The sequence below is a fragment of the Schistosoma mansoni genome, chromosome 4 (assembly GCF_000237925.1).
Source record: "Schistosoma mansoni strain Puerto Rico chromosome 4, complete genome".
Taxonomy (NCBI): domain Eukaryota; kingdom Metazoa; phylum Platyhelminthes; class Trematoda; order Strigeidida; family Schistosomatidae; genus Schistosoma; species Schistosoma mansoni.
In genome coordinates this window covers 9,027,330-9,053,757 of record NC_031498.1, presented here as the reverse complement: position 1 = coordinate 9,053,757, position 26,428 = coordinate 9,027,330, and the positions used below count along the sequence as shown (strand labels likewise).

Sequence of the window (26,428 nt, the reverse complement as noted above, 5' to 3'; positions counted from 1 at the left end):
TTGCTTAAAAGCTGAATCAACATGTTAACATAGTTGGGTCAATAGTACGTTATGGAAAACAATTTTTAATAATTCCGCTTAGTTCGTTAAAGAAATTGAGATTAGACTACTGTGAAAAGAATCTGAATCACTCCACTTCAAACAAGCCAAGATATGAAAGATTGTAACTCGTTATGAAGCAAAATGATGTTTTTTTCCCGAGAATTTTTAAACGTTTTGGAGTGGGTGATGTGTACAACTGAAGAGTACTGAAACAGAACAAAACAGATGTTTAGTGTTTCCTAGTTTTCAGCGACTTTCCAACTGATATCGAATTGTAATACAAATTAACTTTAAAATGACAAACAAACAACAGAAAATAAATTCATTGATATAATGTAGTTTTCATATTCAATTATGAATAATGGTATCAAATGCTAACTGATAAATAGATTTTTCTCTACTCAGGTATGAGAGCCAAACACTTTGTTTAAGAGATAATGATAATCACTGGGGTTATTTAAACCTAAATTAAAGTAAATTTTGTCGAAATGACTGAATGTTAAATACTTGAATCAATGAATTGCAGTCTTATCCACTGACCTAAGATGCATAAGGAAACATGATTCACGCTGAAATAATTTATCAATAAAAATTCATTTACATATTTGTTTTTACAGTACCAAGACAGGTAATAGGTATTACAAATCAGATTATAACAATTAGAAATACCAGACATAATGTAATAAACTAAAAAAAGCAGGTTATATTACAAATTCATTTCGTGTTTCCGTGTGTAATAGAGAGAGACAGGTTGGTTTTATTCAAGTGTTATTGTGTTGTCATCAAGACAGCTGTGCTAGAAGTGGACAAACAAGTGGATAAGGATTGATAGATAAGAAGGATAGTGATAAATGTGTCTAGACAAAAGGAATCTTTTGACTTTGTTAAAAGCTACATTTATTCCTTACTCTAGCGATTTTGTTAGACAAAATTCAGAACTCAAACAAAATTCAGAAAATTCAAAACTCATGATTTCAACTGTGAAAATACTAAATTCTCCACAAAACCTCCTCTGATCTAAAATTCAGTAAATCGTAAATACGTGGATCATTTTATATTCTATGAAAGAATGGTGAAGTATATGGGATGGAGTATTTATGCTGTTAATAGTACATATCAAGTAAAATCATTGCTGACTAAATATTTCAATCGATATCCAACACAACAACATGGGGAATTAATAATTAATGAAAACTAAAATTTAATATTTCTAGAAGAAAAAAAACTGGAAATAATAAAAATTATAAATGAAGAAATACTGTAATAAAAATGGAATAGTCTAAATTTATGGGTTAACCATAGCACGATTAGAAAGGTATTAAAGTGGAAATAATAGTTTAAAGAAATAAAAAAACTCAACATTCTGGCATAATTATGGGCTTAGATTACAGAAAACTTAAAGATTATAAGTAAGTTGTATTTGAAAAACGTTTAAAAGGGTAGCAAATGTATAACTGCTATATTTATTATTACTAGTGTTGTGGTTGAGTTTGTGTTTTGACTATTGAACATGCTATTACCTTATTCATTCAATCTTTTCATTTAAATAATTTTCCTTTGGTTTTTGTATTGTTATTATTGTGAAGACTTGAATTAAAGAGACACAGAGGTGAATTCATGAGTCGGTCTAAGCTAGACCAACATAGAAAATCTGGAGGCACTGGACGGCCGTTTCGTTTTTAAAGGTGGTCTAGCTTAGATAATTTCATGAATTAAACTGTTAAAATTATTACAATCTCCACGACCATTGAGTTGCTCATTATTAACGGTGCTTATAGTACAGAAACAGTCTATGTGAATAGTAACTATCGTTCAGAAAAAAATTATGAAGTGAAATTTATGTTCATTCAAACAAACTATAATGATATATTTTAATTCAAAAATGAACAATATTTGAGCGAACAATTGTTTCCAATAACTTCATCATCAGGCTCTACAGTTATAAGTCCATAATTATTATAATATTTTACAAAGTCCAAAATGAGGCATGTATTAATTAATTTGACAATGTTATATGTTAAAAATGGTAAACGTTTGCATCTGTTACGACATATATATACTTTAAAATTGTGTTATTTGTAAATTAGAAAGGTCATTTAATAAAGGTCAAAGTGATTTGTAATCAAGTGTCTAGTCACAATCGATTTAATAGTAATTTCGAAAAAATGAAAATGCAAAAAATTGTGTGAATAAAGTGCATAGTAGGAGAATTTCATCTTGTCAAGTGAGATAATAATGATAAATAGTAATAGTAATAATAATAAGATTGTTGTGTGAATATAATATGTAATAAAAGGGGATGTTATCAAGATAATTACGATAAAGGAATTGGGAATGATGGATGTGAAGATTAAGATAGAGGTGATCAACAAAAAAGGAAGAAAAGAAAAAAAACGGGGGAGGTCTATAATATTTAGTTTAGGAAACCGGTGATCCAGTCGTAGGCCAAGGTAAACATAGTGGCTGGATATACTTTTTTTGGATGCATAAATTTGGTTTTCTAGAGTTGATCCAGATGGCTTCGGCTATGTAAAGTAATCGTAATCTAGCTCTTTGAGGTAGAGTTTTCGGAACTTGATATAAAACAGAGAAGGCTTCTTCTATTTTGATATGATGTTCACTGTCTACCAAGTGAGAAAGGATGGCGCTGTTAATGGATTTAGTGACTCCTTTTCCCAATCATGCTGGTACATGTTCACGAATACGCAAGGATAAAGCCCTCTGAGTACGGCCTATGTAACTAGCTCCACAGGAGCAGTTGAATTGGTATACACACATGGAAGAGCCCATCTTCGGTAACTTATCCTTGATTAATTGTGTGAGTACTGGTTTAGTTGAGAAAGTGACGTGTAGCTTAGCGGCGTAAAACGTCCTTTCAACCGATCTTTTCAGTCGGCGTGTTAGAATATCACTCGCTATGTCACCTTTGAAGTTCAGTTTCAAATACAAGGTTTTTTTACTCACTGTTTCACAATTTCTTCTTATTTTAACAGTACTTTCTACTAGGTATTTCTTAACGAACTTATCCGGGTAGCCATTCCTTCGCAATGTATTTTTCAGTATATCTATTTCACTCTCAACAGTGTCCTCAGAACATAATAGCTTGATTCTGTGACTGAGACATTTAACCAAATTTATTTTATACTGAAGAGGAGTGAAGCTTTGGAAATGGGTATACTGACCCGTCCATGTATTCTTTCTAAATGTATTTCGTTTGATGGAACCATCTCTCCTTCTAGAAAGTAGGACGTCGAGGAAAGCTATACTATTGTCTTTCTCTTCTTCGCTGGTGAATTGAATAGCTGGGTGGACGTTATTGAAAAAGTCTAACATCTCCTGTTTGTCAACCATTTCGTCGCATACGATTAGTGTGTCATCTATGTATCGACAGTAGTAGTCTAGCTTACTTAAGGTGTCTTTTAACGGTCCATTTTCCAGTTTGGCCAGAAAAATGTCAGCAAGGATCGGGCCTAGTGGTGATCCCATTGCTACTCCATCTACTTGTCTGTAAAATTAATTGTTAAACTTAAAGTAGATATTCATAGTACATTTCAACAGGAGTTCTTTCAATTTATTTATTGGAATCGGTATCCCTATTTTCTTTTCTAGCACTTGTTCACATATGTAATCGATAGTTTCAATCAGGGGGATGTTAGTGAACAAAGATGCTGTGTCTAGTGATAGCATGGTTTTACCATTTATATTCCTGTTTTTTATTGAATCCACAAATTCAAACACGTCTTTAACACTGTGGTTAACCAGTTCTTGGTGTAATGGTTCCAATAATTTCACTAACCATTTTGCTGTTGAATGGTATGGTGAGTTTGACATGTCCAGAATTGGGCGTAAAGGAACCTCAGGTTTGTGAATCTTAGGTAGGCCATAGAGTCGAGGAGTATATGTTCCAGAAGGCTTGAGCTCATTATAGGTATGCTCAGAGATGTATTGATGTTGTTTTAAAAATTTTAATGCCTCAGTTAGTTGGCGTTCAGTCTTTTCATTGTGGTCTTTACATGAACCAAGCTTTTGGAATTTAGTTTGATCACGCAGTAGGTTATTCATCTTATCTAAGTAATCTGTTTTGTTTAGAATTACGGTGCCGGATCCTTTATCAGGTTTAGTGATAAGAATGTGTTCATTCAATTTTAGTTTCCGGATAGCTTCACGATGTTTATCAGTCAATATACTATTTGTATAATGCTTGTTGCTTTTAAATTGGTTACAGCAGTCAACCAGCGTGGTTTTGAACCTTTCATGTTCTACTTTTGTCGTGGGTGTAAGGTCTTGTGTCTGGGTAAATAGATTTTCAAACTGGACATCAGTCTTCAGATGATCCACATGTCTACGACTATCACAAAACTTAGGACCTAATGATAAAACCTCTAGTTGAGTCCTATCGAGATTAACAGAGGAAAAGTTAAAAACATACCGCTTACAGTCGTCTGGAAAATCCGGTTTAAATATCTGGTTGTCTAGTCCTTTGATTAGGTCGATTCTCTTTTTGTTTTCCCTTGTTTTTTGTACTTCTGGGACATAAGTCATAAATGAATCCTTTAAGTTTTGTGGAAGATCTTCAACGGCATATAATCGCTATGCAATATTCCTTTCTAATTCTACAGTATATGCTTGAAGAGATTCGATTTGACTGAGCGCATATCTTTTCAGTGATTTGATATTAGGTTTAATTTTACATCGTCGTAAGGATTTGCAATAGGCTTTCGGATATCGGTGTGTAACAGTGCAATTACGAATAAAATCAAGATTGGTTTTCGCTTCTGTGAGTTTCGCACTATACTTCAGGAATTCGTTGAGTCCCTTCAGTGCAACTGGGTGCTCACTGGATTTTAGTAGTTTAAAAATCCCCATAGATAATTCAAAAATGAACAATATTTGAGCGAACAATTGTTTTCAATAACTTCATCATCAGGCTCTACAGTTATAAGTCCATAATTATAATATTTTACAAAGTCCAAAATGAGGCATGTATTAATTAATTTATATATTTATATTGATATATTTTAATTATATTTCGATGAATCAACACATCAATAATGTAAAGATTTTGGGTTTAATAGTGGCAAGACAGCTTAGGGGAAGATTAGATGAATGAAGCATGACATGTTGGTCACGGAAATAAACTTGAATCGACATACATGGTAGGTTGTATCAAGATACTTTTAATTAAACTAAAAAAAACGCTGCTGATATTGCTACAATAACGACTATGTACCTTTCAAGCTTAGCATATAGTAAAATTTCTCTTATTTGTCTGCTGCGCTAAAATGTCCATGTGGTAATTTTCGAAAAAAAAATCAGCAAACCCTTTTATTATTAAGATACTAACATGGAAAATAAACAAATACGACTTCATTGGTTAACCATAAAGCATGTCAGTCGTTTATTTTATTATTATTTATTTGAACACATAAACATTGGTACAAGACAGCACCAAAATATATATGCGACACACAATAACAATGAGGTTGTGAAAAGATAGACAAAGGAATATGAGTATAATAAAAAAGAGCGAAAAAGAATAGAAATTAGTGTATGAGAGTGATATGATAATAATAACAATAATAATGGGAGAAGCAGTTCAGATGAAAGAAGATACAATTGGAATGAATTTTTTCAAATGAAAGGAGATTGTTTGCATAAGTAGTTGAAAGATTCATTTTCCTAAAGAACATTCCACAGTCTACCAGATAATGCTTATATGTTATAAGTAGGTTAACAGATGAAGAGGGTTGGACATTGTTTAAATATTCAGAGGATAAAAAAGCAATCAATTTACGTAAAATATATCAGTGTTAGGTTAGTATATTTTTGTGCATTTCAGCTAATAAAATGGTAGGAGTCTAACTGATATTGTAAATCGTTGATTTTACATAATACCAAACATGGCTAGCATCAGAACACAGTGAAACCAATTCTGTAAGATTATGTGGTTGCTACTTAGTTTGTGGATGCTTATGTTTTGAAAATTTTGTAAAGCACATTTTGGAGTGCCCATTTTTTCTATATAAAGGTGACTTTCCATTTTTTTGAATTAAAATAAACGAACAGGGAATAACACTTACCGGAAAATTCCTTCCGTTCGCGCCCCATTTAACCGTAGAATTTCTTCAGTGAGAAATATCTGTATCCATGGTAAACGTAAATGAGGAAATCTATATGCTTGTATTTGCATCATTTCATCCAGGGAACTACCGAATACACATGGTTTTAACAAAAAATCCTTGGAGATGATAACCAAAAACAAATACAAATAGTTGAAGAAGCAGTGATAAAAAGTGTACGTAAAAGTGTATATATGACTGACTGATCACTGAGTAGTGACTACTATATTTGTCCAGTTTTTTAGCGATTATTGAGTTATATCGACCACGATGTAAATTGGCAACTAATCTAAGTAAATCTTTATCGTGTGCATAATGTTAAGATGTAAGGTGGTTGTAAGTGATTCACAAAAGCTCTGAACAGAACGATTATGAAAATTTCAATCAAACGGGAGGTCAGTAGCGGCTCACATAGCTTAATGGTAACATTTTAGACCGTGAAGCTGAGTGAATTTGGTCCGAATAACATAAAGAAAATCATTTTTACCAATATTTCAGATACATCATGCTGGCGGGCACCAAATAGAGTGAAATTTCATTCCAGGGTTTCTTGTCGACAATGTTCAACCACCTAACAGACACGTATACTTACTCCAGATAAATTTTTTTTAGATGAAATAGCGAAAAAAGTAACGTTGAGACTTTTTAATTAGGAAAACAGACCTTGGGAGGATTCACCTATGTGATCAACATCAGCAGTTTATGACAAAATGCCAGTTATTTTCAATTATTGCACTGCTTTAAGTGGCAAGCTAGTGTATCTTGCAAATCGACGTATATATTAATAATGAGAGTAAGGAGAACCCTACAGGAAAGTAATCAATTATTTCATTTGTGTTTACTACTACTACAACTGTTAACATTTGATCTTCATATCACAAACCTTGCATCAAAAAAACGTTTTTCTTTGTCTGGGCTAATTTTTAAATGATCGAAACACAAAGTCCATACAGACATTGTGGAAGACGGCTGACAATGAAACCTCTTTATTATTAATATTATTATTACTATTTTTAAATCGATCACAATCAAGAAGTGAAACACAATCTACGTAGACGATGTTTAGCTACAGAAATTTTCAGGATACAAATAAATGAATAAACATAGTTGTAAAATAAAGGTCAATAATGAACACGATGATTTGTATCATGTGTTGATATTTTTTTAATAGATAATCAGTTTACTGTCCTATGTGGTTTACTAAAAATAAACGGAAAATAAGAACGTGGGATTAAAAAATTTCGCGAAATTGAAGCCAAAATTAACTTAGATGTGGTGACGGTGACCATCATCACACCAGTTAAAGTTTTAACTAAATTAAATACACTCATTCGGTACTTGAGCATAGAACTACACTAGGGGCTAGAGATAGGGATACTACCGGATTTGATCAAAACCGAAGTAAAATGACTTAATTAATTGATATTTTCCTTTTTAATCAAATTGTGATACAGAGCCACTTGTTTGGGGTAGTATGTATTACGCATGAATTTATTAACGATCTATAAATAAACTATGGGTATATTAAAATGGTTTTTCTAAACTCAATTTTTTGTATTATTGAATTACAAATGTACAAGTAGTAGTAAAAAAGCAACAGAGAAAAGCTACTTATTGAGCCTGAGTAATATATGTATGTAAAAACACCTATGATAAATTTCATCGGAATCACGAACCGATCAATTTTAGACCACCATTGAAAACGTGGAAGTACTGGACGGCCGTTTCGTCTTAGTACGGCACTCCTTAGCAGTATGCATCCACGATCCCGAACGCGTGTGGAATGATAAATTAACATCAATTGATTCATCTCATAAGTTAACAAAAATTGAAGTGATTATGACCTCCGGACTGCCAATAAACACAAAAATCCACAGATTCGTCCATGATGGTAACGCTAATAGGAAAGTACCTTTTATAGTAGAATAACATTTCAAATGCAGAATAAAAAACATTGTAGAAAAATAACTTGTACCAAGCATTTGAAAAAGTTAAACATATACCTTAACATGGCATATTTCTTCAATCGACGGACTAATCGATGTTTTACGTACACCAACATTTAATGAACGGACAAACCATCTAGGAGCAACACGTGCGAAATGAGCTGCAGTTGGACGGTCCCATGGACCTAATGCAATTCCCATTGTATAATTATGATTAGAATGTGAAGTGAAATGTTTTGAATTAGTTAACAAATCATTTGACTGTTGGTATTTATGCATAAGATTATTATTACTGTTATTAGCACTGAACGGATTCAAACCAGAAGCGATTGCTGTGGCTGTCTTAAGACTGGATTCAGTTGATACAGTATGGTTATTGAATTCAACCATGTCATTTTGATTAAAATTAGTCGATGTTGTAGTAATTGTACCACTGTTCAAAATGACCGATGCATCTGCTCGACTTTGAAGGTAAGCATATAAATGATCACGAAATTTACTATTTGGTGGGAAGTAATAAAGACAGACACATAACAGAGCCCAGCCGTTTGTAAGGCTTTTCCTAAAAAAAATATAATACAATGAATATGTAAAAATAAAATGTAAACAATGTTGATAGAATTTTTTTTGGAAAACAAAACAATAGGCAACATAACAGATTGACCTTAAATAGAAACAAAGAATTATTGTCGATAGTCTACAAAAAACACCTATCATTGCGAATTACTGTGCAATTCGTAACCAGTCAAAACAAAAAAGTAGGCAAAAGGGTGTTCACCTAGAATGAGTAAAATGTCTAAAGTATACACTGTATAGCTCTAACAACACAGTAGTAGACAGGATGAAATATAGGTGTGGAATAAAGTGAGAAGGGTATGCAACAATAAAAGAACACAAAATAAAAGACGAATTATATTGGCAGCTGTTGTGATGTTAGAAATTAAAGTTGAATAAAAACATTTATAGAATTGATTTCTTTGAAGCGATTTGTAACAAATTACTTGTCAATCTAGGGTTTTATTTATTATCAAAAGGTGAGTTGGATTTATGAAAAACTCTATTTGATGTTGTAGTAGGCAATTTGTTAACTGAAACTGTTAGCGTGAAACGAGCACTTTAATGACAAAATCAAAACAGGGAGGATATACGGAATATACGGTGACTATAATTTTCTGGTCAGTCAGTCATAATCAGTGTAGCGCACCTGGCACAAATATGCAATGCTATACTATACAACTATGATGAGATAAAATTAACAAAATGAGTAGCGAAGGAATCGGATTGATGTAACAACAATGATGTGAAAAACTAAAAGTTGAGAATATGGTTCGGAAGATAGAAAAAAGCTGTCTGTGAAAAAAATGATGAAACTCAAGCAAGATTCAAAGGAAGATATAGAGTGAATCAAGTTATACTAATGCCAGTGATCTTGAGACATGTCACACAATATCAGTAAAACTAATTCAGAACTAATGTATTTACGATAAATCCAAAATATTTGCCATCCCGACGAAGCCTGAAAAGTCCGTGTTGATAGTTAAATGACAGTTCATTAATGAAATTATAGGGATATTAAATTTGTAACCGCTGTTATACTTAAGTCTACTGATAAAAGTTTCCGGCATACTGTTACTTTATGCTCCTACTTTAATACAGACATGTTAAAATTGCTTTCGTTAAATATGGTTGATTACAATATTTACCCTAATCGCATAATTCGTTTCGTAATTTATATATATATATATATATATATATATATATATATATATATATATATGTATACAACTGTTTCTAAGTATAATGTACTTAAAGAATCACATGTTTCGTAAACATTGAATTTATTGACATTTATCAAATAGACCAAATCAAATACAAACATCACTTAAATATACAAAATTTAATGCAAAAAAACTACGTGAATTCTATTACATAAGAGACTATTTCTCATGAGAAAAGTATAAACAACTGTTCTATGCAGATGTCACAATCGTTTTCCGTATATCAAGAGAACATATACTGCACATCAATAATAAATAAACAAAGATAATGATAACAAAAAAATATATAAATCTTGTGCAAAATTATATAAACAAGCTTATCCATTCCAGAATTATTTTAGTGAATGGTCAAGTGCATTGGATAAACAAATATGCGAATTACTACCATAACAGATTAAAATCTATAATACATGTTTGATACATTCAAGATGTCTTAGTTAATCGTAATTTGAAGCTAATGTGAAACTACGGTTTACGTTTCGATTAAAATGACCTTATTACATGTAAAGAAATAAGATAATTGTTGAAATAAACAAAATCATTTTATAGTACATGAATGTATAAATTGTTTGATAACGAACTGCTAGGAAAATATAACGATGATAATAAAAATTGATCGAATTAAAAAGCTTTTCGTGTGTAGGGTTAGTAGACTAACACTGAACTTCAGCTAAATTATCTGTAAAACTAAACGCATCTCCACCTTACGAGATTGGTCATCAGACATTTGATGGTTGTTAACTGATCGTCAAGGCTAAAGATAACTAACGCAGACTAATACATTAACAACAACGGTGTGACTCGTATGTAAGACTAGGTAAGATAAGATTAAGGCTATCAACTGAATAACGTAAATGAGATTTGTCATATAGACTTCTGAAAATTTTGTTTGATGTTACACTTTAATATCTTTATATTCTTCAACGGGAGTAATGTAATAAATCATGGAGAAGGTTCACTGAAATATCACAACAGTAGTAGGTAGTAATTTAAAAGCGAAATTATACTTTCCTTAAAACAAGACATTTTACTAGGTAGTTCAGTGTTTTCGTGTCCATAATAGTCAACTTAGAAGATACGTATTTTAGAAGTAACTGACTACGTCTAAAAGTATTGAACAGGGTACACAGAAAACAGATCAGACGGTTTTACAAAATAAAATGAAAAATATAAGCGAAAAGATTATGGATAAGAAGATAAGATTGTAATCAGAGATTATTATTACAACAAAAAGTCACATTAGATTCATTGCTGCTACAATGATTTATATATTTGATTTTAAAAATATCACTAACTTACACATCTGGATTACTTGTCGTTTGTTTGCACAATTGAGCATATAATTCATCGCGTAAATTTGCCGAACTCAAGGCACGATGAATAATAATTGAACCATAATCTGGCAGACTAAGACGTGCTTTTCTATCACCCATAAATGACTGAATCACTATAATGTAATGGAATACAAAAATCATTCTAGCTGGAATGTTATACTATTAATAATCATTATTCAGTCAAAACCAAATTATTTATGTAATACACGAAACTATATTTTGAGTACATTATTGAATTTTATAATGTGTAGTCGTTTATTTCATTTCAAGCATTCGAAAGGATAGTTTTATGCAAGAAACAAACATAACTTCTAGATAGGAAATTTCATGAAGTACTGAACATTCATTAAGTGTTATAAAAATACTGGACATATTGCTAAGTAGCGTTGGACACAATTTAGTCAATTATTCTGTTTCCGATTTCATTTCTAATAATTCATAGAAGCGAAGAGCTAGAAATATGTTTTCAACATATTTACGTGCATTTAGAGATGTTTCATAAGTCAATACATACTTTATTACTGATGATCACCTGAGAGTACAGCCACAACACACTATCAAATATGTTCGCAGTGAGAATGCATTTTATGTGTGAAGATAAAAGTTCCATCGAAGTTATGAAAAATCAAACACAAATTGTTACAATTCATGAACACAATGGTAATGAGTAGCTGTGTTTACAGTGTACTATCATATGCTTAATGAAATATGTACGTGAACATTGTATAGGTCTTATTATATCCGACGAAGGCTAAAGGAATGTTAACTGCCAGGATTAATTTATAGACTATTATTGAATATATTTTATTGTATATTTATTAGGTAACTAGATTATTTTATATGTTACTTTTAGCATGGGTTTTCGACTAACTTATTACTGTTGTATGATTTAGTATTCTTAATCTGTTGACAGTTTATTATTTACAGTCTTCCCTACTCACAGAAATGAAGGATACTAATAGGTTTGTGACTGACTATGATGTTACGTAAGCTGGTGAAAATTTGCTAAATCAGTAATTATCTAATCAAGATATGACTCCCTAGGAAGTTTCTATTGATTAATTGGGAGGTGTTTTTAACATTCTTCCAGAATTCCGAAGAATTTAAAAATACAGTTCTCAATAAGAACGAACCTATGTTAAGCAATATTGTGATTTGAATCGCAGACATTAATTGCAATCGCTAATTTATTGGTATCCATTTTAGGTTTTTTCTAAACAATCGATAAGATCTCTCTTTCATTTTACTAGTCTGAAGAAAATTATCAACATAGCGCTGAAATTTAAGATTAATATCTAAATTATGACACATTCTTGACAATCACTTAAATTGTAATAGAAATAAACATTGGTAATCTAAAACACAACAAATTTTTCATATTTTGTTCTAATCACTACTTACATTTCGTGTGACATTTAATGCTAGACATAATTGTCAAGTAACGTTTTAACGATGAAAGTTAGATTACACACAGAATCATCATAGAAACATTACTGATTATACCGACTTCCTTGTGGAATTAAGTTGTTATATTCCAACTCAGTGGTACAGCGGTGACAAGTTTGGCATTAAGTCATAAGTTCTTCGGTTTGGTCCCTATCTCGAGCTACCGATAGTTTCAAGCTCATATAAAGAAGGAGGGTTAGGCATAAGAATTAAAGACCTCAATTTATGAGACACAACTCCGTAACAAAATCCCTAATAACTATAATAATAGCTAAGTGCCCCCGAATGCTCTGGTACGGCCAAGAGTGGGGAGAGTCCGCTCTCCCTCTCCAAATGATCTCATATGTCCACGTGTATATAGCCTCTGCCAGGGAAGTCTTACTCACTGCCTCCTCGTGGCATTACTGTTGTTTACAAAATTGAGAGGACGAAAAGCGAATGTCCTGCGCTTTAACCGGGTTGGTGGACACGGCGCGTTCATCTAGGGAAGTTGGGAAACCGTGATTCCAAACCAATGGTACACATGGGCTCCAGGATTCTGAGGGAACAAATGGCGTATGAACCAATTGTTGGTCACCGGCTACCATGGGACTGCATCTCCTTACGATGCTCCACTGCCTTGTGGATCAGACCTTTAGGTCAAAGTCTCCGGGTCTGGCCCCCTAAGAAAACCACCTGCTTAAGTTTGGGCGTCTGGGCAGTAACCCAGCCCTCACACAAATCGAGTGAGATTTGTGAGGCGCATATGTATCTGGTGCTTCCTTGTACCAATATGTATGTGTTTAAATGAATAAATAAATAATAACCGATCACAATGTAATAAATCAAACCACATCATCAGATGTACAATTGTATGATGAACAATATTACAGTTAATGAATAAAAGTAGAATTATGATAATTTCAATTTCATAAAAGAAAAACAAAGTTTAGAATGTGATATAAGACTATATATTTTATTTACTTTGGTATAAAACTACGCTAATTATACATTAAAAAACAACCAAATAATGAGCAACATGAAAGACGCAGTGACGTCATTTAATTGATTAGATAAACAAAGAATAAACATTGTGAAGTAATGCAAACTAATTGTAGCTCAAGATGAGGATTTTAAAGCTGTTTTGTCTCTTCAGTTGAAGCTTTCATCACTGTCTTTCTCGACAAAATTATCACCGCACACTTCAAGTAAGACATATAAACGTTCAGAATAGTAGAAGCGGACAGATATTATAAAACCGTAAACAATATACAGGAGTATACAATAAGTTGAAGAATTGTTTGTTTTTCATAATGTGATATTCAATGCATCGATTAAATCTCACAATAATCAAAGTAACAACTTTCTTTTCTAAATACTTAAAGTAGATTTTTATAGTAGAAAAACTCTTTATCGAACTATTCATACTGATTGTAATGTTTTGAAAGATTTTAATTAGAAACTTAAAGTGATGACTGTGGTTTAATTACCAAATTTATCACAATTTGGTCAACTTGTCCCACAGAATTTTGTCGACGGCAACCAGACCTTTAAAACATAAAGTTAACACATCGAGCACTACTCTCTGAAAGGTCGTGAGTGACCAGTCTTATACAGTTATCCTTTGGGCTCTGGGGTCACACTCATAGGTTATCACTGTCAATCCAGTTTTCCCTATCAGATGCTTCAAAATATATCCTTCCATGATGTGAGGAACCGGAAAGTGACAACCACCCACCAAACAATAGTAAGGTCCGAAATTGACTGACTGTTAATGAAGTTAGTATACTAAGTGTAAAACGATAGCCCATTGTATGAATTTGAATGAGGTAACTAAAATAAATTGGTAAACACGAATATGAACAAATGTTAAGACTTCATGGGTATTCACAAATTGTTATAAGATTTTTTACGTAAGGAAATGTAGAGGGAGCAAACAAGAAACCCAAATGAAGTTACTGACGATTCACGGAAACGAAAAAGTGAAGAATCGAAGAGAGGCTACTTCAGAAAAAAAGAAGGTTAATAAACATTACCATCAGTTTTCTTTGATTGATATGTGCATAAACTTGATAATTTACACATGAAACTCAATTATGGGATGTGCATATATATATATATATATATATATATATATATACAAAAGGCTTAAATGAAAAATAATTAAAAATAAAGTTTAAGCAATTTAACACTTTCACTGATATTTACTTGTGGGATAATACATAGAAACCGAGAGTGTTAGAAAAGAATCATTTTAGAAAAAAATAAGATAAAATCTTAAAGTATTATATTGAACTATCCATGTGATAGATGAAAATTTCTTCAGAAATGTTACAAAAAATTACAGTACAAAGTAGTAAAATGAGTGGAGAAAATTACTTGGCTAATTAATTGTATTGACCATAATGAGCTAGTAAGCATTAAAGCCTCGTAGTTAATAAGAAATTAGACGGTTATTATTTTGTAGTGAACATTATTTGTTGTATCGATAACTCTATTTACATATTAATATAGCTTTTAATGTAAAAAACATGGAGGGATGATTTGGTGTTATATAATTTTTTTTTAACTATATTAACTGTACATCGATAACCTCTGACAAATAACTGCTGTTATAACGTCACCATACATGAATATAGAAAAAAAGATTACCTTTAAACAACTGAGCAACTTGTTTCTTTAGTGAAGGTTCCGAGGATATCAATATACGTTTTGAAAAATTAGACTAAAATGAACAAAAACCAATAGTACGGTATGATTCATAAATGAATTAAGCAAGTATTGTAAGTTGAGAAATGAATACTATACTAAATATATTATATTGAATAAAAGGAATATTCTCATTATTACGCAAAGAACTCATATGAAATTACTCATGCCATTTTAAATATGCAGTCAATTCGGAAAATCCTGAAAAACTATAAATCCATCAACAGTTTTACAGTTGAAACATGATTTTACTAATGATAGCACGGAAAGTACGGGGTTACACACTGTAAATGTCTACGAAAATATTAAAATCAAGTAGAGAATGGAAAACATTGGAAAAGAAGATTCGAAAGACAACTAAGTGATAGCAATGAGTCAACTTTATGCACAAATGCAAAAAAGATGCTTATCTTCTTAATGTTTTCATAAGCCAGTGATGTGAACAGAGAAATAAAAAAAGCCACGACGAACAACGGAAGCTATTTTTGGGAACATTGTTTCATTTAATTCAAAGTCTATAAAATACTAACAATTAGTTTTGTCCCTGGTTTATTCTATAAACCATAAGCTTTCGTTTGATGCATAATTCACTGACATACCCTTTTCTGTTCCACAGGTATTGTAATTTCAACGTAACCTTTTTTAGTCCATTTTTCCACTCTAATGTCTAGTTTGGACATAACTGTATTTTTCTAATTGTTTGTCTGTTGTGACTATGTTAGTCATCTATCTATTCATGTATCTTTTAACACTAATCTGAATCGAGGATTAGGAATAAGTGAAGTAGTGTTCCGGTTGACTGGTCTTCTCTTTGCTTCCTCGTTTGTCAACCAATCAGGTGATAGAATAGTTTTCGTCTTTCTGCCCGAGGCCATTAGTCTCAATTCGGACTAACTCATTTTTAGCCTCAAGGTTGAGCCAGTTAGCCCATCGTATCAAGACCTTAACATAGATTGAGACAAATCCTTCCCTGTATATTATTGGATAAACAAATCGAGGATATAACAACTGGCTTATAACCAAAACACCAGATATTGCTGCAAAATGACATCAACATTTGATAGTGACATCTGCCAAGACTAAACCAAGTTCCCAGTGGTTGCAGTTAAGTGGCGATGACTATACAGGGTAATCTCACTACAATACAAAATAAATGAAGTTGGATGTCAATAATCGACATTCGACTAATTGGTAGAGACATTCATCATCACATTGAAAACATTTAAACAGAAAGAAGGTCCATCGACGTCAAAACTAAACCTGTCTTTTATTTTATTGAAATCATGAACCGATCTAAGTTAGTCTACCATTGGAAACCTGGGAGCACCGGGTGGGCTTTTCGTCTTGGTATGGGACTACTTGGAAGTGCACATCAACAATCATGTACGCAATGATCGAACCGAGGACCCGCGTGCGAATGTTTAACCTCTAGACTACTGAGCTGACAACCAAAGGTGTGAGATGAGATGAATTTAGTAATTAAGGAATATAACTGTTTCAAATAAGTGATGCGATTAGTCTAAGTGTTATTGACAATACGCAGTCCAAGGAAACATGGGACTACCTATTAAATCCTTAGTATACAAATAAAAGAAACTTATTCAATGCTGTGGTAAGACCTGTTCTTTTATGTATTCATGAATGAAATAGTAATAATAGTAAAGTGGGCTATATTAAAATAATTTTGAATGCCGATGTGACTAAATGGCTGCGATAGAGTCATTCCGTGAATGCAGATACATGTAAATATGTTTACATTGGTTTAGATGTAATATTTCTCTGTAGGACACATTTTTAAATGCTTTTGGTAATGATGAACAGGAATGTACATAGAGGGAGGGAGAGAAAGTAGTCAAGAATATGGTAAAATGTGGGAATGAGTGCTATTCATTACACTTTTAGGAATGTTAGTTGAGTCATTTTTTTCGTAAATAAGTCTACTTATTTAAAGAAGCGATGGTTCGATAGTTAAGGCGTTCGACTTTTAGCAACTGAGTCCCAGGTTCGAGGCCCGCTCCACTTACTTCGACTGCGGCAATAGGATAGTATCATTAACCCTCACACTTAAAGTGTGGCTCATACCTAAGTACATGGAGAATGAGTTAATTTAAAAATTAAATTATTTACATAAAAAGTAGTGAACCGTCAAACATGTGCAAACAGCTGATATAATGAACGTTATACCGCTAGAAAATATAAACGCTATATTACGTTAGATATTTACTGTTTTATTCTATGGAATCAGACATAAGGCAGTTTCCGTTAGCTACGTATGGTACAATAACAAAGAAACCTAACATTAAACTGGAAACTATGAATAAATAGGTCAGATTACCTTCGTCCAACTCATTAATGTAAATATGTCTTGGTCTGCTTTGAATAAATGACTCGGCCAATCAAATGGTCCAATGAATGAAGAAAATGCTGGATGACCTGGATGAACATAAATTTGTTGTGTACTTTTACGAAGTGTTGTAGGACGTGAACGATTATTATTATTGTTATATGAACCACAAGTCCATACAGAAGATGAATCTGTACTTTCAGCAGGGCCAATAAAACCCCCAGAAGCAGAACGTGGAAAATTATTCATTAGATTAGCTGTTGAATATCCTTTCGTAGTTGTTGATACAACCGTAGATGTCACTGCCGTTTTGCTTACATTGGAATCAACTATTTGAATTGATTCGTTGGTATTAGATTTAAAACAGTTACTACCATCCCATATAGTGATATTCTTAGTATTCCACACATTAGCACCACCATTTGTACTACAAACTACAGCATTTGGTAAATCTGTACTTTTAAGTTGTATATTTGGTTGACTCGTCATAATGAATCTAGGCTGTTGAGAGTTAAACGAATCTGTTGGTGGGATGAAACACGCAGGATCGACAACACTGTTTTCACTGAATTGCATTTCTTTACTGTTTGAAAGAGCTGTGTATATAACCAAGACAATGGACATTAAAAATTAATGATAAACATTGAACACAAGTGATGGAAAGTAAATATACAATGAATTCAATTTTAAATCTTCTTAAGAGTCTACATTTCATTCTGATTTCATAAAAGATCTACATTTAAGCTTAAAAGGATGGATGCAGAGCTTTAGATAGGAAAACAAAAATCTTGAGGAAAGTAGACATTAACACAGCTTAGTAGATGTTAGGTTGTCTGAGTAAAGTAATTTAAATACAAGTTTTGCTGTTTTCACTACTATTACTGAAATGTTTGATTCACTTTAAAAGAGAGGTTTCCTTTAGTGACTTGTTTTCACTAAAAATTCATCAGTGCTTTGCAAACTCCATAAGAGTTTTCCCCAAGTTTTATCAACAACTTTGCGAGGTCAACTTTGTTAGGAAATTCATGTAATGCGGTCGTTAAAAATTTAAACAAATCTTAAAAGAAGTTTATTGACCTGTGTACAGTAGAATAGACAAACGTACGAGTAATATATTAAACATACAACATTCTAATGTTAAGATAAGAATTTTTACTAGGAGACATAAATACTTCGAAAATGATTCTGAACAATGGATTTAAGATATTTGGAATTGTACCATATTAACTCCTACAAATCAGCAGAGTACCACTTCATTAAATTTAACATATAGCTGAATATCATTACATTACTACAAACAATTCAGCAAAAAGACAATGAAATGTTGCAGGCACCATTAAGTAACTGATCGGTATACTGTTGAATGATTCAGTCAATATTGAAATTGATAATAAGTTAGCCGAAAAAAAGTGATACAGTTAAATATTGATAAAATCACTACAAACTAGTCATAATGTACATTATAATTGGGACATTCTATACAACGACATCAATTATAAGTTGATAGATAGATAAATTCAAGTCAGAATTTCTGCATGCCATTTTTCCTACATCTTTTTTTAGGAGAAAAATCTGTTATCATACGCGAGTACATGCAATAAACAATGTAAACATTTTTCAAGAACGGAATTACATGTGAACAACAATACATGACATTGATAACTGTATCTAATAGTGTTATGATTGTTATATTCACTGTTGATACATATGATTGTGTAATGTAATCACAAGTGCACATTTTAAATGATTGACAGAGAATAAATATAAAATCACGTAAATCTATGCGAAAATCACTATAAAATTTTATTAGTTTATCATAACGGTACACATGTGTAGAGCATAGCATGATGATTTTATTGAAAATATATTTATAATCAGAAAGATAGATATACCATTCTTTTGCAATGTAGTATTATTACTTGAAAAGAGTAATAGTGTACAGATCAACTTATCTAAAGAACATATTGAACTATACTAATAAAAAAGCTACTAATGTTTCATAAGAAAATACAGCTTATTAAGTACTTCATCTCTTTTTTTTTATTTATTTGCATGTAACGAAAGAATTAAAGTTATGACGTTCAAATATGTGTTCAAATAAAATGAAATAAAAGTTATTCGTTTCAAGCTTCCTTGATGATTTTGTTTATTTAAAACATTATGTGAATCTTGCTGAACCTTTTTAATTGGATGACTGCTTAAATAAATTATTTTACAAGATAATAAGGCATGATAGATACTAAATTTTGAAATATTCATTATATAACGATGTTAATCAGTGTAAACAGTATTTTCGTACTATCTAAACAAGTATTAGCCTTATAAAACTTGAGAAATTTACTCCGTTATTTTTTTCTTAAAGTAGTATAATACACTGAAATAAAAAGTGGCTTATACGTTGTAGCTCATAACCTAATTACCTTAATTCAACGAAGGCTTGTCACTTGTGTACCAACTAATGAGGTCTAAAGAAATGATTAAAAGTAGCAGAACTGTCCAGAAGACAAAAAATATCATAAGTATAGCTATTTTTTATATCACGATTAATCAACCCACGTCACTTAGTTAACAAAAAGACATCAAATCTAGTCACAGATCACTTATTATCGTTCACTTTAAATATCGAAAACTTACAATGTAAGTCAGTATGTATTTGTTGAGTGTAATACTGAGAGCGATGAGTTCGACGGGAATTTGGTTGGATGACATGTGCACGTGAAGGATGATTTCTCGACAAGGAAGAAGATACTGACAAATTTGTAATAGGTGTAGACGAAGGACTAGGACAAGGTTGTGAAGAATAGGGAGAATTGATTTGTATATAACCTGCAGTTTGGTCGAATGATGTTATCGTATTCAAAGATATATGATTCGGGAAAGTGACGAAAAAAGCACCAGGCATTCCTGGGGAACACAATGTAGATGCTGAACGTGGAGGAGGTGTAGGAGGTCTTAAATAATCTTCTTCCTCATTTAAACTTTCATCTAAAGTAGGAAAGTGACGACTGTAATCAGTTGTGGTATTAAGAAGGCAAGTCGAAGTAGTAGTCTTATTATTCTTAATTAGATTAGAATCATTTTTTATATCTAGTGAGAACACATTCCAATTTTCCGAATCAAACATCATACTATTTGGCATATCTATACTTTCCTCAGAATTAGCAGTTGTCAAAGCAGTGGCTGACGATGCACTTGAAAATGAGGTAGGAGATAAAGGTGAAGAAGAAGGATGAGGGGATGCGGATAGAGGACTATCAACCGGAAGATAATTGCCAGAAGATACTTTGATATTATATTTATTAGAACAGTATGAAGGTATGACTTCATTGACTGAACAAGAAACTTTAAGAGAAGCATTTAAAACTTGGGATGAAGAAGTTATGATACATTCAGGTGTGTTATCTGAATTAGAAATATCTTCAGGTATCAGATTACTTGATACATGCTCAATCAATTTTTGTTTAATTAAGGAAGATGAGTCTTTTGAGTCTGATCCATGAATAATAGGAATTTTTGAGTCGGTTATTGAAGCTCTTGCAGAGCTGGTATCACTAAACTGGCTAAGAGCGACAGAAGGGAACAAAGAGATCGGTGACCCTTCCGATGGGATAGTACAAGGTCGAGGTAGAGTACAAGTCCCATTACCGGAGGGACGTGATATAGTCGGATTAGTACGAGGAAATGCACGCTGGCGAGGGACTGGTTGTGATATGCCATATGAGATTGTGGGAGGCATAGAGGATTGTTTAACAACTTCGCACATACTAGAGTTGAAAAACTGAAATGACTTGTCGCTACTAAGGTTGGTGATTTGTTGTATATCAGTAATAGATTCATCAGAATTATTTACATCAGACTCTTTCTGAATACTGGTAGTAGATTCAGAAGATACAGTAGTTATAATATTGTCAATAAATTTACAAGGTACATTTTGATCGTATTGTATTGGATAATTGGAGGTACTGCATGATGACGAAGTTTGGTATGTACTACCATAAACAGAAATCAAGTTGACAGAATTATTATGATTTGGATTAACTGAATGAGAAACTGATTTAAATTGTAAATTTGGAAATTGATCCTCAGATGGAGCAGGGAATTCTATTAATCCTTGAAGTTGTGATGATTGAATATTATGTCTTCGGATAGGACGATCAGATAAACAACCAGGTTTCTTAGTGTTACTATTGTCAATGATGAATTCATTAATATTATTATTAGCTGTTGTTGTAGCAATGACAGTATTGTTATTAATAACAGTGGATTTCATTTCATTAGTTGTAGTAGCAACAGCGTCACGTAACCAATCACGAACACGTTGATTATCAATGCTGACATGATTTGTATTCGATGTGTTAGGGATGTCAGTTATAACTGTTGGTCTAGATAATAATGATAAAGGCGAGTGAATACTATTCATAGTTTCATTTATTGCAGCTGAATGGTTATGATTATTATTTGTTGATATAGGCATGGGATAATGGTTTAATTTATTATTGCTAATATTAACCTGTTGTACAACCATATTATTGAATGAATAATCTGGTATCTCAGCAGTAATGAATGAATTAGTACATTTCCTTTGGTTTAAGGATGTTGACAAGCGTTCTTCTTGATAATCAATATTTATATTATTATTATTTGAACGTCGAAGTACTCCCATATCCTAGAGTAAAAAATAAATAAATTATTAATTGCGTACATATGTATGTGTATTGTGAAATATTATGCAAATATAAGTAGATGACAAATATTAAAATAACGTAACCACCGAGTAAAGGTTTATGAAGACAATTTTAAACTAAACTTTATTCATGAAGGCTAGTGGCATTATGTGGTTGCTCAAACCGATGTAAATGCAGAGGGATTCAAATGCTCGACAAAGTATTGAAAATGCGGATATCGTTCCACCATATAGACAGCTTCTGAAGTATTCTATTGCCTAAGCATGGTTATTTATGTCTTAATAATTTATTCTCTAGACTTGGAATATGATAAGATGTCGCAATCCTTACACAAAATTTTGTATTGTCTGTCATGGATGGATTGATAATCGGTTTTCTGATATGTAGAATATATGTCAACATAACTATAGACTGGTGAGTATTATTACACCTACTTACTTTAAAATTTCTTCATATTTTGTTTATCATCTAATCAAAATTTTAATACCATATAATCCAAATGCAAATTCACAGCTGATGAGAAAGAATATATATATTACAGTACTTAGCTAACAATCATGTTTACTTAGATGAAAGTGCAGTGATCATTCTTGGTAGATACTTTAATCCTTTAAAAGCCTAGTATGATCTTCAGATGGTTGTTGTAAAAAGCAGTGGATTACTGGCAACAAACAAACAAAGGCATTAGGAAATAACAGTGGGAACAGACAACATCCTTTATTAGGTCAGAGTTGACGAGAACTAGCAAAAAATCACAGGTATAAACAGTAAACGGTTAGTTAAGACTAGCGTGAAGAAATCTAACCGGGAAATTGAAACGATGAACTAATGTGTGAAAAGGGTTTTTATTTTATCAGAAGCATTACTTACTTAGGAAAATGCCTAGCTATTGTAGGTATGTTGTCAGTGCTATGATTGTTCGTGGTCCTAAAGACATCATTTATTACAGCAATGGAGTTATAGACAGTAATTTAAGGTTAAATGTTTGCTGAAATCAGGGATTTGATATTAGAACGCATTACTATCAGCAAGACCCTATTATATACATAACGCCCTGATAAGCGTCAAGAATATATAGATATATTTTACTTTATATTATTTACTCTATACTTTTAATAATACTGTTTAATTTTGATCTATGCTGATTACGTAACTCATGACTACAGGTTTTAGCTTCTAGATAATCCTTGTCTTTACAATTGGATCAGGCTGCTTCAATCTTATTATATATTAATTTAATCATTAGACCTCATCGGAAAACGTTTTTTCCCAACTATTCATTTAACCACTTTGGATTAGCCAACATTTTGTTACTGTCACTTCAGTAAGTATATACAATATCAAATATGCAAACAACTGATAATAATCCACATACTAGCATGAATTGATTTTCATTCAATCGCTGTTCTTTCTATGCATTCGAATTTACGAGGAATAATTGAAAATGGAACTCGTAAGTTTATTCCTAAATAGCGCAGATAGTCGGCGAGTTAGTGGCAGTTTATTTATATGGTAAGTGTACCGATAACCTAGAAGTTAAAGTATTAGACTTTCAACCAGTAGTGTACATTTCCAAAATCTACTCCACCTACTTGAGTTTGAGCACCTAAGTAGTGTGATCTATATAAACGAATACACAAACCGGTACAATTAATAATTAAATAGTTAAACATATGGATACAAATATCCAGAATGCTTAGAAAATCATAGATAAGGATGAGGGTTTAATAATCGAGTAGAAAATATACGTACAAGAATGCTCACAAGATAAATGGAAGCCCTATACGGATATTTAGCACGTTCTTCAATAATATAGACAAACAGATAACAAAATAACACGTATAACATATTTATTGTCCATTTGTGTAATTAGTCAATTTACAGTGGAACGGTGGCTCAGTGGTAAAAGGGCTAGGTTTTGAACCAAAATGTCGCAGGTTCGAGCTCAGTTTATCTACTTCTGTTTAGTTGACTGGATAGTGTTATTTATTCTCACAAATATCCAGAGTGCGGCTACAAAACCTAGTGTACAAACCTGTAAATGGGTAACATCATATTGTTGTTCATTATTACTGTTCAGTAAATCTAAAGAAATTACCACTATTATTAATAGAAGTGTAACTAACAAATGACTGTAGCGCAAAGTAAGACGTAAGTAAATGATATAAATTTTCTTGACAATAAGAGATCTGTTTTCAAGCTTTTAAAAAATGGAGATTAGGAGCCTCTCAACTTGAAACGGATTTCAAAATGTTTAGTTCACTTTAATAATGAACAATTATTCCCCCGGAATAGAAACATAAAGTTAGAATAAATCCCAATGAAAAAGTCCTTCAATGGACGTATAAATCATTTTAATAGCACAAATAAAATGTCGGTCATGGATTCAAGTACACAATACAAAATGTACATATACTTAGTTTTTATTATATAAAAATACAAATGATTGATTCGCGAACAAGTAATGGACGAAACAAACTTTATATGCGACACATACATGGTTTCAAGAGGTATGATACAAAATTTCACAAAGCAAGAAGAAAATATGCACATAAAGATATTGAATCGAATATAAAGCATTTTTATGTTGTTCCCTCATTTGTATGTTAGTCGTGTGTATATGCCAAAGAACGTGTTTTTAGTAACTATGCACCAAGAAAATTCGATAGTTCACATTCGTACATGATTAGGAAGGATTATATAAGTCTAATAATAATAATTTGTTCGTTTGTATTTATGTGTTTAAAACCAGGAAATTTTCAACTTACTAATGTCTGATTGAAGTCTTCATTTGCTCGTTTTCCTAACTGTATAAACAATAAAATGAATAATGGAGGAAACATGATTTATGGCATGTGTAAAGTTACACAGGAAATTCCCGTTTACCTATATCATTTAATGATTACTTTTTTCAGAAATGAATGGAACTGTGAACATATTTTTTTGATAAAATGTATAACTCTACAATAGTTGACATTAAACATTACAGAATATTAAACTGGACTTTCCGTTCTCAAAATATGACTTTTATAGGTTAAATTTTAATATTTAATACTTTTGGGAATTTCAGTTTACAATTAGCGTTTTGAAGTAGAGTGATAATAAAACGTTTTAAATGGGATAGCTAACTTAAGGCCAGCGTTGATTATATACTTTTTTAACCTAAGATGTCGTAATGGATAAAAGCACGTATTATCTAGTTTAATTACAATATTTGTTAATAATAACCTAATCTTACAAAGTATCTCACTTTCTTAATTCCCCAATTTAGCATTCTACAAGTTTTAATCCTTATCGAAAATCCTATTCACACTTAAAATGGATCAATTTTGTTAGTATTCAATAAATATCTTAATACATCATAAGAAACAGTTCTCGTAAAATCGAATCGAATTCACGTAGTGAGTGGTTGAATTTACGAAGGAAGCGCCAAATTGTAATCTCAGAGGGAAAAGAAAAAGAGGAATACCAAGGAACACATTGCGTTGGAAATTGGAAGCGGACATCAAAAGAATGAATAGCAACTGGAAAGGATTGCCCAAGACCGAGTTCGATGGAGAATCTTGATGGGCAGCGTATGCTCCTCCACAAGGGGCAACAGGCGCAAACAAGTATGGATGAATTATTCACTTACAATATAAGTTGAATTTAATTCAATTATCATTTGAAATGATGCAAAACCCAGGAGAAAACACAACTGAACATTCTTAGTTTATAACATTCATATTTACGCTTTATAGACTGAATATAACAACTGTTGAATGGTATTTTTTTCACATAATAGTTTATTATTTATAAAGAATATAACAACATAAGAATCATTTCGGAGTATATAATACAGATGACTGTTTGAATAAATGATACTACATTTTTGTAGTAAATTTATGTCGTCCACACTTAATAGTATAGGATATATATAATGAAAATTGTATCATATGGAGTTGGGTTAATATACAATAACTGGGATACAAGACAATATTACCAGTAACAATAACAGCTGTGGTATAATGAATGATACAAAATAAAAAATCAGGGATAATTAATAA

At 32.0% G+C, this 26,428-nt stretch overlaps 1 protein-coding gene across 1 annotated transcript in view; it reads right to left on the bottom strand.

Moving 5' to 3' along the window:
• Smp_126800 (putative mkiaa1688 protein) overlaps positions 1 to 22,222 on the bottom strand; it is a gene marked incomplete at both ends in the record, with an annotated part of 29,424 nt that extends 7,202 nt beyond the window's left edge. Inside the window, 7 exons of the mRNA XM_018796733.1 lie at positions 6,123 to 6,280; positions 8,165 to 8,268; positions 8,428 to 8,669; positions 11,185 to 11,332; positions 15,297 to 15,369; positions 17,689 to 18,293; positions 20,332 to 22,222. Of these exons, the coding sequence (XP_018651845.1) occupies positions 6,123 to 6,280; positions 8,165 to 8,268; positions 8,428 to 8,669; positions 11,185 to 11,332; positions 15,297 to 15,369; positions 17,689 to 18,293; positions 20,332 to 22,222 (3,221 nt within the window). The remainder of the gene's footprint in view (positions 1 to 6,122; positions 6,281 to 8,164; positions 8,269 to 8,427; positions 8,670 to 11,184; positions 11,333 to 15,296; positions 15,370 to 17,688; positions 18,294 to 20,331) is intronic.
• Between the last annotated feature and the right edge of the window lie 4,206 nt (positions 22,223 to 26,428).